The following is a 17902-nucleotide window of genomic DNA, read 5'->3' on the forward strand; positions in this document are numbered from 1 at the left end:
TGATGAAAATTACACTATATTAAGTTTATATATTCTATTTGTGTGTTTTATACAATCTTAAACATGAAAATGTATTAATGTTATACACAATTAAAGATTAACATGTTTTATAACATAGTAAACCATCTAAAAATTCCGCCCCACATAATTTCCGATTAATCCCGATTTTCTCTTTAGGCGCTAGGCCCAACCCGACCGCCCGACTAGCGCCTAGCGCGTTCCCGAACAGGGGCTAAAACATGTGCGACTTTGTTGATATTGCGTGATACATGAGTGAAAGTAACCGCTTCTATTCTTGGCGCCCATTCATTGATGTCTTGACAGAGAGTAGCTATCTGAAAGTAGTAATCCTTTGGTGTAGCATCCGAACAAGATGAAGACGTACGGTCCCCTTCAAATATGATAGATTTTAAGCCTCGAATACAAATGTTTTGGATGACCGATAAAAGTCCTTTAGCTTCAGCCTCTAATGGTGTGTTTGCAAAACCCAACTGTACCCTGTAGTAGTAACTTAATATCAAAGTTAATTTCACTGGAAAGAAAGTTGAGACTTTTGACACTTACAGAGCAGCAACAATTTAAAGATAAGTTTAGTGGTACATGAGCAAATCAAAACTCAGAATTATTAGAAGGTACAAAAATAAGAAACCTTCTAAGAAAACATGTTATTAATTTTACAAGATTTAATTTGCGTACTTTGCCATTCAGTGTAGGACTGGTTGTTGTTGATACAGCTAAGCAACCAGCAACAGACAAATTCCAAATGGAGAGACTTGGTAACAAACTGAAATAAGGCAGTAATAGCTTTATATGAAAATTAACTTGCCATTAGAAAAAAAGTAGAAAATTTTGACAGTGACAGAGCATCAACCATGTAAAGACAACTTGAATGGTAGGTAACATGGGCAAATCAAACAAAACTACAGAATTATTATGTAGATGGTTTAACAAAAACATGTGACAAAGATTTGATTTGGATACTTGGGCATTAACTGGTTGAATGTAAGTTGTTGTGATGCTCTGTCACTGTCTTAATCAAATCTAATACTAAAAAAAATAGAAAGTTCAAGTGAAATGAATCATGTGTCAGCCACAAGAGAGGAGACGTATCTTTAGACAAATAAATAAATTGTATAGAAGTGCGTGCAAGTAAGAGAGAGAGAGAGAGAGAGAGAGCATCATCATCAACATCGAGTCTCCCATCTTCACTGAACGAACGAACGAACTAGAAAGAGAGATCCAGATAACATCATGGCGATTCCTCCTGTGCCTACTCGCCAGCTCTTCATCGACGGCGAATGGAGAGAGCCAATCTTGAAGAATCGCATCCCCATTGTCAATCCATCAACCCAAGATGTCATTGGTATTAACAAAACCCTAGATCCGTTACGATTTGTGTAGTTCGATTATCGAGAGATCCGTCTTTGTGTATGTGTGTGTTAAGGTCATATCCCCGCGGCTACAAAGGAGGATGTGGAGGTTGCAGTCAACGCTGCTCGAAGGGCTTTCTCAAGGAACAAAGGTAAAGATTGGGCCAAAGCACCAGGAGATCTTCGTGCTAAGTATCTACGCGCTATTGCTGCTAAGGTAATGATATATATATATATTATGCTATTTCTATCAGTATATGTTGTTGAGAGATCTTTCAAGCCTCTGTTTTTTTTTTTTAGGTGACTGAGAGGAAGTCGCATCTGGCGACGCTTGAGTCGCTTGATAGTGGTAAACCATTGGATGAGACAGTCTGGGATATGGTACTCTTTGCTCTCTTCTTTTTTGGTTAAAGTCGGGGTTTTTCTTTGTTTATCTTGATTTTGGTTTTGTTTGATGTGGCTGCAGGAGGATGTTGCTGGGTGTTTTGAGTTTTATGCTGACCTTGCTGAAGGCTTAGATGCTAAGCAGAAAGCGCCTGTTTCTCTTCCCATGGAGAGTTTTAAGAGTTATGTTCTCAAGCAACCTATTGGAGTTGTGGGACTCATCACACCTTGGTAACTATCAGTTTCCTTTCTTTGGTGGTGGGTTAACCTGTTTTGGATCACCTATGCTCTTAAACTTGGTTTGATGTTGTAGGAATTACCCCCTTCTGATGGCTGTTTGGAAGGTGGCTCCCTCACTTGCTGCAGGATGTACTGCGGTTCTAAAACCATCAGAGTTGGCTTCAGTGTAAGTAAACTGTGTAGTTTGTCTTTTTTTTTCGTTGTTATGCTTCTGCATTGGTCCTTCTTTGAGCTCTTATCTGTGTTATGGTTTTTTAACTTCAGCACTTGTTTGGAGCTTGCTGATATCTGTCGGGAAGTTGGTCTTCCTCCTGGTGTCCTCAACGTTCTTACTGGATATGGTTCTGAAGCTGGTGCTCCTTTGGCAGCACATCCTAGTGTGGACAAGGTATTGGTCTTTTGGGACATACATCAAACATAACAGAATTTGACTAAAAGGGCTACTGATTATACCATCATTTAAGTTTAATGTGTGCGGTTCTTAGAACTTAAAATGCAGAAGTCATTGTTTCTTGGCAGATTGCTTTTACCGGAAGCTTTGCCACGGGAAGCAAGGTCATGACAGCTGCTGCTCAGTTGGTGAAGGTAATTCAAGTTTCTGAAATTTGTGCTATATTTTTATATTCTCTTCATCAAAAAATAACATTCTATGGCCTTTTTTGCAGCCTGTTTCCATGGAATTGGGTGGGAAGAGCCCTCTCATTGTGTTTGATGACGTTGATCTTGATAAAGGTTAGTGCCACGAAAAGTAATTTAACGGTATTGATATATATTGCTTTTATGATGAGTAGACATGACTCGGATCTGGTGAAGCTTTAAAATAAAAAGGTTTTTTTTTTATGTTTTCACCCTGCAAATGATCTGAATAGCTGCTGAATGGGCTCTCTTCGGTTGCTTCTGGACAAATGGTCAGATCTGCAGTGCAACTTCCCGCCTTCTTGTTCATGTAAGTGCCAACCATGTGTTTCATTATCTTCTGCTTGCTTTTTGTGTGAACATGACGAACTACATGCCGTAGCTCAAGAAGTGAATAGTCTAAATTATACAAGATGTTTCGATAGAGGTCCATGACAATGATATTTATCTCAGATCAAACCTTTTGGGTGGTTATTGCCAACAGGAATAAGTTACTGCTGGATACAATTGGCGATTCTTGTGTGTAATTTATGAATATATGTCTTATGACATTTCAATTTTGTATTTTGAATCGTAGGAAAACATCGCATCTGAATTCATAGAAAAGCTTGTAAAATGGAGCAAGAACATTAAAGTTTCTGACCCCTTGGAAGAAGGATGCAGGCTTGGTCCTGTTGTCAGCGAAGGACAGGTAATAGCCCAGTGTTGGTTTGTTCTGTCTTTCTATATTTTTTTTTTATTTTGCAAACGTAAATGCACTACTAGAACCAGATAACACAAGGAAGAGATCATTGATAGTGTCTTATAAGAAGTTTTTTCCTCAGAGATATGAGATTAATTTGTTGCCTCCTGTTAATATCTGAATTGTTCTGCTTCTAGAGCATCATTCAAATTCCATATCATGTTTCACTAGGATACTCATGTTCTTGCTTATTAGATGTACTTCAACTTCTGTGATCATATGATCTGGATGAACTGATAAATGTGAATGTTGCAGTACGAGAAAATCTTGAAGTTTATCTCATCGGCTAAAAGTGAAGGGGCAACGATTTTACATGGTGGTTCACGACCGGAGGTATTATTATATCTCCCCATTTCTTTTCTATTCTTGATGCATTTTCTTCCAGGCTATGATGATGACCTCTACATCACATATATATCTCTCAGCATCTGAAAAAGGGCTTCTTCATTGAACCAACCATCATAACTGATGTAACCACTTCAATGCAAATTTGGAGAGAAGAAGTTTTTGGGCCTGTTCTTTGCATTAAAACATTCTCCAGTGAGGATGAGGCAATTGAGCTAGCAAATGATTCCCAGTAAGATCATGTCCTAGACTAATCTTCTTTCTTAATTAAGATATTTTTGTGACTCAAAATCTTTGATAAATGACAGTTATGGATTAGGAGCTGCAGTAATATCTAATGATGCAGAAAGATGTGACCGTGTAAGCCAGGTTAGTGCTTGTTTCTTAAACCATTTTCAGATCCTTTTGTAGTCTCTTACAATACCATCTAGTAACACAAATCAATACTCGGGTTCTACTTTTGTTAGGACTTTGAAGCTGGGATTGTGTGGATTAACTGCTCACAGCCTTGCTTTACTCAAGCTCCATGGGGTGGAGTCAAACGCAGTGGGTTTGGACGCGAATTAGGAGAATGGTACCAACTTATTTATTCTGACACAAGTCTTATTGTTAAGGACTTTAATCTTGATGGCTTGTTGTATTGAACAAGTCTTGGGTTTGGTTGGTTTCTTGTTTGTTCAGGGGACTCGATAACTACTTGAGTGTGAAGCAAGTGACTCTCTACACATCAAACGACCCGTGGGGATGGTACAAACCCCCTTGCTAAGTAATGATGCATACGCTGTCATGAAAACGGAAAACCAAATGCTGTCTGTGTTGTCCATCTGTGTACTTTTTTATCAGTCTGCTATTTGTGGAACCTTTTGAGTATAAGTAAAGACGATATGAATAAAGTCAGCTTTGGTGATTCGCTTGTTGTGCATTGAGGCACCATTTTAGGGATCTGGTGCAGAGATATCATATATCAAGAACATGCACCATTTTATGTAACCTTCAAGTCGCAACAAAGTTTGAAACTCACATGGCATATTTAATTCAAAGTCGGACTATTTGCTTAGAAAAAGCGTTTTATATAAACAAATCTGAAAGGGGAAGAAGGTAAAAAAGGATAAAGAAGAGAGAGAGGTGTGTGGGGTTTTTCTGGTGCTTATCCTTTTAGAGTGTGACTTGGACCCATTACCATAACAGTACAGCTCTCCTTAGATCTATCTCATCTCGAGATAGACCACTACTTACTTACTAGGTGACACTTTCGATTAGATCTTCTCTCCTTTCTTTGTCATTTTCTCCGACCGTTAGATCTTTTCTTTATTGTCTGAATTCTGATCCTGCGGTGCCCATTTCTTGCTTTGTATAGAACATTAGTGATATTAGTGTTTAAGAAAGAACTCTGAGGTTTTGTGGGTCTCTCTCTGCTTAAAGATCTGTGCGTTTGGGGATTCGTTATTGTCTGAATTTTGAGAAAAATGGGGAGCGCAGTGGAGGAGAAAGTGGTGGCTGTGATCATGGTCGGTGGTCCAACCAAAGGTATCCACTCAAAACATATTTGCTTTTGTTTCTTTCTTTCTTTCAGATTCCTCCACAATAGCAAATGCCTGAGAAATCTCCTTTGATCTCAAACAGAATCCAATTCGTTTCTTTGTTGTTTCATTGTTATTTAATTCGGGTGTCTCTGCAGACAGTTACTGGTCTGAATAGTTTATGTGTTCTGATTCTGTGTCGAATCTTGGGATCCAAACAGGTACTCGATTTCGACCATTGTCCCTGAATATTCCAAAGCCTCTGTTTCCTATTGCTGGACAACCAATGGTGCATCACCCTATCTCAGCTTGTAAAAGGGTATATCTCCACTCCACCACCCTGGTTTCAACTTGAGACCAATGGATGATGATGCCAAGCCTTTATTGTCTGCAGATTCCAAACTTGGCTCAAATCTATCTTGTTGGTTTCTATGAGGAAAGGGAGTTTGCACTTTATGTCTCTGCCATTTCCAATGAACTCAAAGTTCCTGTCAGGTTTTGATAAACTCTCTCCTCCTCTTGAAGTATCAGTGTGGCTCATTTGTGTAGGCTTTGATCTTTGTTTCTCTGTTTTGTTTTGGGTTTCTGCATTATTAGATATCTGCGAGAAGACAAGCCACATGGTTCAGCTGGTGGGTTGTATCAGTTCAGAAATCTAATCATGGAAGATGACCCGGTTAGTAGTCTCCAATGATCTTATAACAATACTGAATCATTCCTCTACTTACTTGTTTTATGAACTAGGTGTTTAGATCTGACATCTGACTTCTTGTGTCTACGTCCTTGCAGTCTCATATCTTCCTGCTTAACTGTGATGTTTGCTGCAGCTTCCCCTTGCCAGAAATGCTCGGTATCTACTTTCTTTTCTAATCCGCAGATTCATCTCTTGGTTTTGAAGATCGTTCTTACTCTCTGATGCTTTTATTACACAGAGGCTCATAGGAAATATGGTGGAATTGGAACTCTTCTTGTGATCAAGGTTTGCCATTGAGCAATAAGATTGTTGGGCCTAATTATTAAGCCTAATGGCTCAAATAATATATGGCAAAATGTGAAAACGAAATGGGCCTATGGGTTCTTATAAAAAGCTTTGTTGGCTTTAATGAAATGAAGTTAACAACATCCCACATTGGTTGGGAGAGTTGATTTTGAGGAGTATATATATATGTCTTCATGACATGAGAGGTTAAACAGCTCAGAGGAAGAGAGAGCTCCACACGCGCGCCGCCGCCATCCGGCCGGCTCGGCTCGGCTCGGCTCGGCTCGGCGTGGTGGTCTTGGTCTTGGTCTTGGTTACGGAAAATAACTCGTCTCCTCCTTCATTTTTTTTGAAGTTTTTACGCAACAAAAAATCACCAGATCCCTCAACGTAAGACTAGAGAGTGTTTCGTAGAGTGTATAGTTCGATAGGGCGATCACGAGTGAGGCGTGATTCGTCTGCCATGGTTGTATCCTGGGACTCTATATTCGTACAGTCCCGTCTCACTAACGGAGCGAATATTTTGAGTTAAGGAAAGAGATCATATCTCGACTCCATGTCTCTTTGCGAATACGATTTCTTATCGTTCTTGTATTCGTCTTTTACATTCGTTTATTTCCTTAACATCGCTTTTATTCTATCGTTTATGTCAGTCCGGTTTTCCGGCTTCTACAATCTTAACTCAAAATCGCTTTATGTTTAAAGCTTTAATCGGGTTGATAAACGATTAATAGAAACGGGTTTTGGAACCGTGTTTGCGATTTGTTTTCTAGCATTTCTGCGAAACGTTTTGTTCTTATCTCACAACGATGTTTGCGATTTGCTATACGCTTATCCGCGAAACGTTTCTACTTTGCGATTTGCCTTAGAGCACTTCCGCGAAACGTTTCTGGTTTATTTCATTACGCTTTGCGGATTGCTTTCTAGCATTTTCGCAAAACGTTGATACATTCTTCAAACGTTGTATACATGAATCGTTTCAGTAACCGTTTTCTTAAGTGAGTTTGTGAAACATTCTAAGTCTATAAAAATGGTTTCTCCGAACGCTTTTAAGCGAGTTTGCAAAACGTTTTTTCCAGACTTATATCGATATGATTTGGTTCAAATACCAAAAATGAACATCGATTTTAGACTATTATTTTCTTTAAAATAATATGTTATTTGTTGAATGGAGTACTAATCCGTTTTTTCATGTTTTCTCTACAGAAAAAATGACAAACGATAACAACGCCCCCATTGACACCACGGATGTCATTCAGACTCCACTCAACGCTGCAGCAACTGATGCAACTGGCGTGACAACCGCTGCAGCAACAACGAGCACTATCCTCCCTGCGGGAAATGCTGCTGATGAAACCACTCGCCGTAGCCTATTCGGTGCTGGTCTTTATCAGACGGGTTCAGTATCAGCAACTGCAAGTGGTCCGGTGGCAGTTCAAACTCCTCCGGCTGTACCTAGCTTGTTCACTCAAGGGCTGATGCCAGACAAGTTTGATGGCAAAGGCTTCAAAACGTGGCAGAAGAAGATGATGTTCTTCCTGACAACGATGAAACTGGACAAGTTCATCCAGGAGGACAAGCCCCTGATTCCGTACGGGATTGATGATGTCCACAGTCTTGCAACTGTTGACATATGGGTGCATTCCGACTTCATCTGTAAAGGTTACATTTTGGGTCGTCTCATTGACCCATTGTACCGTGTCTACTGTGAGATCCCCACGGCGAAAGAGCTATGGAGATCACTGGACAAGAAGTACAGAGGTGAGGACGCTGGCTGCCAGAAGTATGTGGTCTCAAAGTTCCACGACTTCAAAATGGTGGATTCAAAACCCATCATGGATCAGGTGGAAGCGCTTCAGCTCATTTGCCATGAAATCGCTGCTGAAGGAATGTCCATCTGCGAGACATTCACAACTCTCAGCTTCATTGAAAAGCTTCCTCCAAGCTATGCGGATTTCAAGAACTACTTGAAGCACAAGAAGAAGAAGATGGGGCTCGAGGAGCTCATCATGAGGCTTCAGATGGAATCCAGAAACCGAATTGCTGACAAGGTCACTGCTAAGGAGCACAGTGTCAACATGGCTGAGCACAAAGGCAAAGGAAAGGCACACGCCCATTCTCCTGCCAAGCCTTCCAAAACTGCTGCAGCCCTGAAGGCTTCTGGAAAAAACTTCAAGAACAAAGGCATTGAAATCAATGCGAATGCGAATGTGGAGAAGTTCAGGGGGAAATGTCACTACTGCCACAAAGTGGGGCACAAGACTGTTGAGTGTCGCAAAAAGATCAAGGATGAGAAGGCTCAGGCAAATCTCACAGAGGAGGATCTCGTTGCTGTGGTGACTGAAGCCAACATGGTTGAAAGCAACAACCCCAAGGAATGGTGGTATGACACTGGTGCAACCACCCACATTTGCACCGATAGGGCGATGTTCAGCACCTATCAGAAAAGCATGACTGAGGAGAAGCTCAAGATGGGAAACACTGCAGTCTCCAAGATTGAAGGACGCGGCAATGTGATTTTGAAGATGACATCTGGACATGAGGTCACTCTGACGAATGTGAAGCATGTGCCTGACATGAGGAAGAACCTGGTCTCGGGAACCTTGCTCAGCAAGAATGGATTCGCCACAAATTTTGAGGCGGACAAGCTCGTGATTAGGAAAAATGGGATGTATTTGGGAAGAGGGTATGTTAAGGGTGGACTTGTCAAGTTGAATGTAATGACAGTCCCTCCGAAAGTTGTAGCTTCAAAAGTTTCAATGAATAAGAAAGAGCCAGTTGCTTATTTGGTTGAGTCTTTTAATATATGGCACGAAAGATTAGACCATGTAAACTACAAATCTATACAAAGATTAATGAATTTAAATCTAATTCCTAAATGCAAACAAGTAAACAAAAATGTGAAGTATGCGTACAGGCTAAGCTCACGAAAACGCCATCACCTCATGTTGAGAGAACTAATAAACCTCTAGATTTAATTCACACAGATTTATGTGATTTAAAATACTTACAAACTAGAGGTGGTAAAAAGTACTTTGTGACCTTCATAGATGACTGCACAAAATATTGTTATGTATATTTATTACATAGCAAAGACGAAACCTTAGAAAAATTTAAAGAATTTAAACTCGAGGTCGAAAATCAGCTTAAAACAACTATTAAAGTAGTTAGAAGCGACAGAGGAGGCGAGTATGATGGTCCATTCAATGCATTCTGTAAAGAACATGGAATAATCCATCAAACTACAGCTCCTTACTCACCAGAATCTAATGGAGTTGCTGAACGCAAAAATCGAACTCTAAAAGAGATGATGAATGCAATGTTGCAGGAATCTGGGTTACCCCAGAACATGTGGGGGGAAGCATTGCTTACCACTAATTATATCCTCAACAAAATTCCACACAAAGTAACTGGCAAAACTCCATATGAATTATGGAAAGGTAATTTACCTTCGTATAAATACCTCAAAGTGTGGGGGTGCCTAGCAAAAGTTGCAGTACCGCCACCAAAGAAGGTCACTATTGGACCTAAAACAGTGGATTGCATCTTCATCGGATATGCACATAACAGTAATGCTTATCGATTTCTGGTACATAAATCTGAAATATCAGACATTCATGAAAATACAGTCATGGAATCAAGAAATGCATCTTTCTTCGAAAATATTTTTCCATATAAGGAAAAACAAGGTTCAAAACGAACTCGAGAAGAAAGAGACAATGACAAAAACTCAGAAACTGAGACAAACGTCGAGATTTCTATAAATGATATTTCAGAAAATGAAGAAAAAGATGAACCTCGAAGGAGCAAAAGAGCTCGAAAAGAAAAATCTTTTGGAGAAGATTTCCTAATGGCATTTTTAGTAGAAAATGTTCCAAAAACTTTGGCAGAAGCCATGGCTTCACCAGAAGCTCCATTCTGGAACGAAGCGGTCAGGAGTGAATTTGATTCGATCATGCAAAATTATACTTATTACATAACGGATTTACCACCTGGCTGCAAAGCATTAGGGAATAAATGGATAATGACACGAAAACCTGGTGGAAAATACAAGTCTAGGCTTGTAGTTCAAGGATTCCGACAAAAGGAAGGCCTTGACTATTTTGATACATATTCTCCAGTGACGAGAATAACATCAATAAGACTGATGATAGCAATCGCAGCCTTAAGAGACCTAGAAATCCATCAAATGGATGTAAAAACTGCTTTTCTAAATGGTGATTTAGAAGAGGAAATTTACATGAAACAACCTGAAGGTTTTGTCATTCCCGGACAGGAAGACAAAGTATGTCGACTTGTAAAGTCACTTTATGGGCTTAAACAAGCTCCTAAACAATGGCACGAAAAATTTGACAATACAATGATGTCAAATGGTTTCAAAATAAATGAATGTGACAAATGCATATACTACAAAACTACCAAAAATGCGTATGTTTTGCTATGTCTATATGTAGATGATATGCTCATTATTGGAAGCAATAAAGACATTATCAATCAAACAAAGAACATGCTCAAAGGGACATTTGAGATGAAAGACTTGGGATTAGTAGATGTAATTCTCGGGGTTAAAGTCACAAGAAATTCAAACGGAATTATCTTAACCCAATCTCATTATGCTCAAACAATATTAGAGAGATTTAAAAATTACTCTAATAGTACGGCAAAACTCCGTTAGATCCCCAAATGCACTTGACAAAGAATTCAGGTGAAGCGGTTTCACAAAACGAGTATGCACGTGTGATCGGAAGTCTCATGTACTTGACCAATTGTACTAGACCGGATCTGGCGCATGCAGTAAACGTACTTAGTCGATATACAAGTAATCCAGGTCATACACACTGGAAAGCTATAACGAGGGTACTCAATTACTTGCGCTACACCAAAGATTTTGGGCTTCACTATGGTAAAGAACCAGCAGTTTTAGAAGGATACAGTGATGCTAACTGGATATCAGATTCTAAAAACTCAAAATCCACGAGTGGATATGTCTTTACACTAGGAGGAGCAGCAATATCATGGAAATCTACCAAACAAACAGTGTTAGCCAGATCTACCATGGAATCTGAGTTCATAGCCTTAGACAAAGCAGCAGAAGAAGCTGAATGGCTTAGAAATTTTTTGGAAGATATTCCTATGTGGGAGAAACCTGTGCCAGCTATACGCATACATTGTGATAGTCAATCAGCAATAGCTCGGGCTCAGAATAATCTCTACAATGGTAAATCTCGTCACATCAGAAGACGACATAAAACCATTAGACAACTTATCTCAACTGGTGTAATCACAATAGACTACATCAAATCGGCTGACAACCTAGCGCGATCCATTTACTAAAGGTTTGCCACGAGATGTTGTTGCTAAATCATCAAAAGGAATGGGTTTAAAGCCTATAACGAATGAGGATGCTTGATTGCAACCCTACCTATCATGACTGGAGATCCCAAGACGTAGGTTCAAAGGGAAAACAAAATCAAGCAGAATCTAACCAAAGCACTTGAGACAAAGTAGTCTCTTCCCAGCTCCTAAGATGAGAAAAGTGCTAACAAATGTGTAAAGGATAAGCATAAGCTTTTAATGATTCCATAGCTTCTAAGCGGAGTATTACTCAATACTTTTCATGGTCAATCACCTAATGAGTGTGAAATGGGGCCGTTTCTAGGAGAATGAATGCAAGGCTATATTCTCTAAGTTCACTCATGAAAACCAGGAATAGTTCAGGGCCACAATGAACACAATAGAGAACTAAGTTCTACGAGAAAATGAAGCTGCGTTATGCCTGTTGTCTCGGTCTACATAAAACACCGGTTGGTTCAAGACATCATGTTCACCTTCTGGTAAAGTAAACCCGACAGATATTAACTATGAGTGGTTCAAGGCTTAAAAATGCCACCAACTCAAACACAGTGAATTTTTCGCAAACACTCTCGATAAGTTTGTCTAGTCTAGTAAAGATTAGAATAAGTATAGTTTTTAGAGTCTATCGAGTCTGCATTTAGTCTGCATATGTTTTAGAAGAGTCATTTCTATTCATGTGGGGGATTGTTGGGCCTAATTATTAAGCCTAATGGCTCAAATAATATATGGCAAAATGTGAAAACGAAATGGGCCTATGGGTTCTTATAAAAAGCCTTGTTGGCTTTAATGAAATGAAGTTAACAACATCCCACATTGGTTGGGAGAGTTGATTTTGAGGAGTATATATATGTCTTCATGACATGAGAGGTTAAACAGCTCAGAGGAAGAGAGAGCTCCCCACGCGCGCGCGCCGCCGCCGTCCGGTCGGCTCGGCTCGGCTTGGGCTCGGGCGTGGTCTTGGGTCTTGGGTCTTGGGTCTTGGTGGAGGGCCTCCGACCCGATAAGAATATTCTTTTTGGACCAAGTTAAGCTCAACGTTTTGCCATTTAATTCCCGAAAAACGACATGCATTTTATTTTAAATTCGTTTATAAACAACACGCTGTCTCTCTTCTTGACGATAAGTTTAAACGAGAATCTTGCGGAGGAAGTTTTGTAACGCCTCGCTTCCGAGATCCTCATGAGATTTCCGCCAACGTGCGCACGTGCGGCATTAGTTACGGAAAATGGCTCGTCTTCTCTTCTTTATAAACTCGTCTCCTCCTTCATTTTTCTTGAAGTTTTTACGCAACAAAAAATCACCAGATCCCTCAACGTAAGTCTAGAGAGTGTGTCGTAGAGTTTATAGTTCGATAGGACGATCACGAGTGAGGCGTGATTCGTCTGCCATGGTTGTATCCTGGGACTCTATATTCGTACAGTCCCGTCTCACTAACGGAGCGAATATTTTGAGTTAAGGAAAGAGATCATATCTCGACTCCATGTCTCTTTGCGAATACGATTTCTTATTGTTCTTGTATTCGTCTTTTACATTCGTTTATTTCCTTAAAATCGTTTTTATTCTATCGTTTATGTCAGTCCGGTTTTCCGGCTTCTACAAAGATTAGTCTTGTTTTTGTTTCTGGTTGATGTTATCAAAGTTTGATTTCTGAGTTTTGGTTGTTTAGGTCTCTCCTGAATCAGCAAACCAATTTGGAGAACTGGTTGCAGATCCTGTTACTAATGAACTGCTTCATTACACCGAGAAACCCGAAACTTTTGTATGTACATATCACTGAGATGATAATCAGCTCCTTAACATCCCCAAGATTTGATTCTAACTTGTTTTTTTTGAAACACAGGTCAGTGACCGTATTAACTGCGGTGTTTATGTATTTACACCTGACATTTTCACTGCCATAAGAGATGTTTCCTTTCAAAGGAAAGATACAGGTAAAAGCAAGTAACAAAGATCTTAAAACATAGTGTATATGCTTTCTTCTCTTATTATTATACATCTTCAAAGTCCCTCTCATTCTTGTTCCCTTTTTCTTTTGTCTTAGCAATTCTGAGACGTGTTTCCAGCTTTGAAGCTCTTCAACCGGCAACAAGGTTTGTCTGCCTGTATCTTCATAGCCTTTGAACTGAATCTTCTTAAGATTGATATGTTTTTCACCCTTTTTTTAAAATAGGATCCCAGCAGATTTTGTAAGACTGGATCAAGACATACTTTCACCTCTAGCTGGGAAGAAGCAGTTATATACTTACGAGACTTTGGATTTCTGGGAACAAATCAAATCTCCTGGGTATGCCTTTTGCCTTATCTCATTTCTTACAGCTGAAACAGGTTATCAATTGTTTACGTCTCTTACCTATTGGTTGACTTTTGAGCAGGATGTCGCTGAGGTGCTCGGGACTCTATCTTTCTCAGTTCCGGTTGACATCTCCGCAAGTGTTGGCTAGTGGTGATGGAACAAAGAGCGCAATAGTGATTGGTGATGTTTACATACATCCTTCTGCAAAAATACACCCAACTGCAAAGGTAAGTTCCCTCTGGTTGTGTCCCTTGTTGAAGCAACTTCTTACTTTTATCACAAAGACATTCTGTTTGCTCTATTAACAGATTGGTCCCAACGTATCAATCTCTGCAAATGCTCGTGTTGGGCCTGGTGTCAGGCTCATCAGCTGTATCATCCTTGACAACGTTGAGATCATGGTATGTTTTCCTATATCAGAGACTTAAAGAGAAAAACGAGCAAAGTTTTCTCTTGTGATCGACTCTCTTTAGTGACTGTTTTGCTTGCATAGGAAAATGCAGTGGTGACTAACGCAATTGTTGGGTGGAAATCTTCTATAGGGAGATGGTCCCGTGTCCAGGCATGTTTCTCTCTTCTCCTCATCTCTTAAGAGTCTGACCTTTAAATGTTTCTTTCTTGTTTCCTACACAATCATGAACCTTAACTTATACTTTGTTGATCACAGGCTGAGGGAGTCTACAACTCCAAACTAGGAGTTACTATTCTCGGTAAAGTTTTTTTTTATATTCACTTCCTTAAAGAGTCTCTCCTTCTACTTATAGACATAAAGGTAATCTGAAACATAAATGGATTTCAGGAGACTCGGTTGCAGTTGAAGACGAGGTTGTGGTGACCAGCAGTATTGTTCTTCCAAACAAGACACTCAACGTCAGTGTTCAAGACGAGATCATCTTATAACTCAAGAAAGGAAACCAACCTTGAGGATCCATATACCATCATGTCCCTGAGATTCAGTGTTCACTGGAGAAATCACAAAAGCAAGTATTTGAGAATTATTTCACATGAATCTTTTGTTTAAATTTGTACCAGATTCCACCATATATACTGAGTCACAGCTACTGTAAATGCACTGGATTTTGGCCCATGATATATGATAATAAAGCACTTGTGTCTTTTCCCATGAAGCTCTAGTGTATCAATGTCCATAGCTGTTTTTAGCATATGCAAGTCAAACGGTCGAAGAGCATATAGTCCGCGTCTAAAATTTAGATTTTTCTTTTAAGATAGTGTATAGTTTAAAGTTACATTTTAAAAATTTTATAGGTATACTTTGAGATTTAATGCTTGTAACTTCAAAAGAAACACTAAATATATAAAGATAGTACTGTTAACTTTTAAAAATTACATCATTACTTCATTAAATGCACCATTTATATTTTTCTAAACAAGGTCTAAAAAACAATTTGAGACGGCATTGTCAATGTCTCTAAAGAAAATGACATGAATGTTTTGAGCATGGTGAATTAAAGGCCACCAACTCCTATACAAGGAGGATCAAGACATAAACACATTACTATCAACATTAATAGACAGTAGTTACTGTGATTACTAGGACTAATAAAAATCTACAGAGGAGAGTTGTCATTGTCAGATAAGAGTGAAAAGAGAGCAGACAAAGGATTGTAAAATCAAAAGAGATTGGGACCCTCAAAAGATAATGACCGTGAAGACTGAAGACACAACAATGTTACGTTATCTGACAAGACATAAACACATCATTGATCGATATAGATTTGATTTCCTCTCTAAAAGATCCGATCCTCCAGATTCTCTTCTCTGTGTTTATATCACACCACCATCCCTTCTCTTCTCTCTCTCTTATTTATGCAACTCATCGTCTTCCCTCACATTGATGTTTGTGTCCTTCCTTGACGTTATATATCTAACATCCCTCTTCTTCATTCTACTTTCAGTTTCACAAGAGAGAACAATGGCAGTGGGAGATTTATCTTCTTCTTCTTCTTCTTCTTCCTCCCAGGAGTTGCATGTTCTCGCTGTTGATGATAGTTTTGTTGACCGTAAGGTTATAGAGAGGTTGCTTAGGATCTCTGCTTGTAAAGGTAATAAATAATAAGGCAAAACCGTTTCTCATTCTGTTTCTTTTGCTCCTCTTTGCTTTGGTCTCTTGATTGTGGGGTTTGTTTACTAAATACAGTGACGACTGTCGAGAGTGGGACAAGGGCTCTTCAGTACCTTGGCCTAGATGGAGACAATGGATCTTCTGCTCTTAAGGTACTGTTCCTTTCTTCAAAGCCTTCTTGCGAAAAAAAAAAAAAAATTTTGAAAACTTGACTTGTTTTCTCTTCTGGTTTGGCTCCCAAGAAACCTAAGATTTGTTGTCAGTTTCTCGAACATTAGACTTTGTGTATCATCAAGATTTGCTTTTGATGCGGTCTATATGAAAAGTTGTGCTAAATTTTGATAAAACAGGATTTGAAGGTGAACTTGATAGTGACAGATTACTCTATGCCAGGACTAACAGGATATGAACTACTCAAGAAGATCAAAGTCAGTTTACCTTTCTTTTTTATATAGAACTTTTCATTTATGAGTTTTTTGTTTTTGTTTTTGAATGAAGCTTAGTTACACAGAAACAAAGTTGTTTAATTTTATTACCAGGAGTCATCTGCATTTAGGGAGATACCAGTAGTCATAATGTCCTCTGAGAATATACAACCTCGTATTGAACAGTAAGTGATTGTTATTAGTATCGTTCAAACTGAAACAATTAATCTCAACTATTATGTAATCTGATTTTGGGTATTTTTTTTTGTAGATGTATGACAGAGGGAGCAGAGGATTTCCTGCTAAAACCGGTGAAGTTAGCAGACGTGAAGCGGTTAACAGAACTTATAATGAGAAGTGGTGAACCTCAAGAAGAAGATAAAGCCAAACACTCTTATCCTAACAGAATCCTACAAAACAACACTGATTCATCATCATCGTCTCATGATTATGTTTCCTCTGTGGATGATGACACTCCATCTTCCAAGCGAATGAAACTAGAATCTTAGGGCTCATGATTGAGCAGCTTTGAGTATTTTCTCCCACTCCTTTCTTTTGTTTTCAGTAATACACTACAATTAGCCAAGATGTTGTTATGTTTTGATATATGCAAGTTTTTAGATCCTGATTCTCTCATCTTATGACTGTTTTTCTAAAAACAAAAGTATACGTGTAAATTAAAAAAAAGTAAACGTCGAACTATATGTACATGATCTTCAATGCCATGCACGATTTCACTTGTGTTTCATAAGAAGAAAGATGCAGTACAAAGGGTGAGCTCATCCCATGGCCGTGCCTGAGAATTTTAGGCCCTAAAGCCCAATTATTAATTTGGCCCCCCCAAAACTATGAGAATTTAAAATGTTTAGGTGAAGAATCGAACTGGGCACCTTATATACTTCTAATAAGTACATTACCAACCTAGCCACTTAGTTATTTCTGTTAGGATTCGGCCCCTAATATTTATATAATTTTTCAAGGCCCCAAGCATATGCTTGATTGGCTTTTACTCAGGCACGGCCCTGGCTCATCCTCAAGTAAAGCCGCCACAGTCACTAAGATAAAAACAAATATATCCCCATATTAAGAAACCTTTCACTTTAAAACAATTTGTGTAAGACCATGATTATTGGAGGTTCTTAGGGTGGGGTTCTTAACAAAATATAAGAATCTGTCTCTTAACTTTTAACTAAAAAAGTTAAGAACCGGTTCTTATATTCCGCTAAGAACTCCACTCTAAGAACCCCCGACGGATTCTTATATTCCGCTAAGAATTCCACTCTAAGAACCCCCAATAATCATGCTCAACAGAGCGGTGGATTCAGAACATTGTGCTCAGATCTTTTGGCTAAGCTACTCAACTGGTTTCACTTACTAAGTTTTTGCTACAATTAAGTTTATGTATTTGGCTAAGTTTTTGAGAATAGGACTAAGTGGGTTTCTAGAGTTTCATCATCATCTTTTTTTTAATCCTTCCACGTTGGAAGGTTGTTGTAATACTGTCTAGACACTCGTGTGGATCTATCAAAA

At 39.0% G+C, this 17902-nt stretch overlaps 3 protein-coding genes across 5 annotated transcripts; all 3 read left to right on the forward strand.

Moving 5' to 3' along the window:
* Positions 1–1078: 1078 nt before the first annotated feature.
* On the forward strand, positions 1079–4737 carry LOC106387246 (aminoaldehyde dehydrogenase ALDH10A8, chloroplastic). The gene is made up of 15 exons (XM_013827065.3): positions 1079–1363; positions 1445–1587; positions 1671–1751; positions 1837–1985; positions 2068–2160; positions 2259–2382; positions 2514–2579; positions 2660–2726; positions 2864–2940; positions 3208–3321; positions 3628–3705; positions 3798–3949; positions 4026–4086; positions 4185–4291; positions 4399–4737. Exons 1-15 carry the CDS (start codon positions 1252–1254, stop codon positions 4481–4483), a joined length of 1509 nt encoding a protein of 502 aa, XP_013682519.1. The 5' UTR covers positions 1079–1251; the 3' UTR covers positions 4484–4737.
* Positions 4738–4815: 78 nt separating this feature from the next.
* On the forward strand, positions 4816–14991 carry LOC106387245 (mannose-1-phosphate guanyltransferase alpha). 3 transcript variants are annotated; one of them, XM_013827062.3, is made up of 16 exons: positions 4816–4960; positions 5075–5244; positions 5459–5556; positions 5632–5732; positions 5835–5913; positions 6027–6087; positions 6170–6216; positions 13238–13330; positions 13412–13502; positions 13613–13661; positions 13742–13855; positions 13944–14091; positions 14173–14265; positions 14358–14426; positions 14532–14574; positions 14664–14991. In XM_013827062.3, the coding sequence occupies exons 2-16, from the start codon at positions 5184–5186 to the stop codon at positions 14762–14764; spliced, it is 1248 nt and encodes a 415-aa protein (XP_013682516.2). In that variant the 5' UTR covers positions 4816–4960; positions 5075–5183; the 3' UTR covers positions 14765–14991. The 3 variants fall into 3 exon arrangements, with proteins under 3 accessions (XP_013682516.2, XP_048615967.1, XP_048615968.1); XM_048760010.1 differs by having other exon boundaries at positions 4935–5244; XM_048760011.1 differs by lacking the exon at positions 4816–4960 and having other exon boundaries at positions 4967–5244; positions 14358–14430; positions 14538–14574.
* A 518-nt stretch (positions 14992–15509) lies between these two features.
* On the forward strand, positions 15510–17000 carry LOC106385213 (two-component response regulator ARR15). Its single transcript, XM_013825156.3, has 5 exons — positions 15510–15927; positions 16023–16099; positions 16298–16375; positions 16487–16557; positions 16644–17000. Exons 1-5 carry the CDS (start codon positions 15525–15527, stop codon positions 16879–16881), a joined length of 867 nt encoding a protein of 288 aa, XP_013680610.2. The 5' UTR covers positions 15510–15524; the 3' UTR covers positions 16882–17000.
* The last annotated feature ends 902 nt before the right edge of the window (positions 17001–17902 follow it).

Source organism: Brassica napus, chromosome C6 (genome assembly GCF_020379485.1).
Source record: "Brassica napus cultivar Da-Ae chromosome C6, Da-Ae, whole genome shotgun sequence".
Lineage (NCBI taxonomy): Eukaryota > Viridiplantae > Streptophyta > Magnoliopsida > Brassicales > Brassicaceae > Brassica > Brassica napus.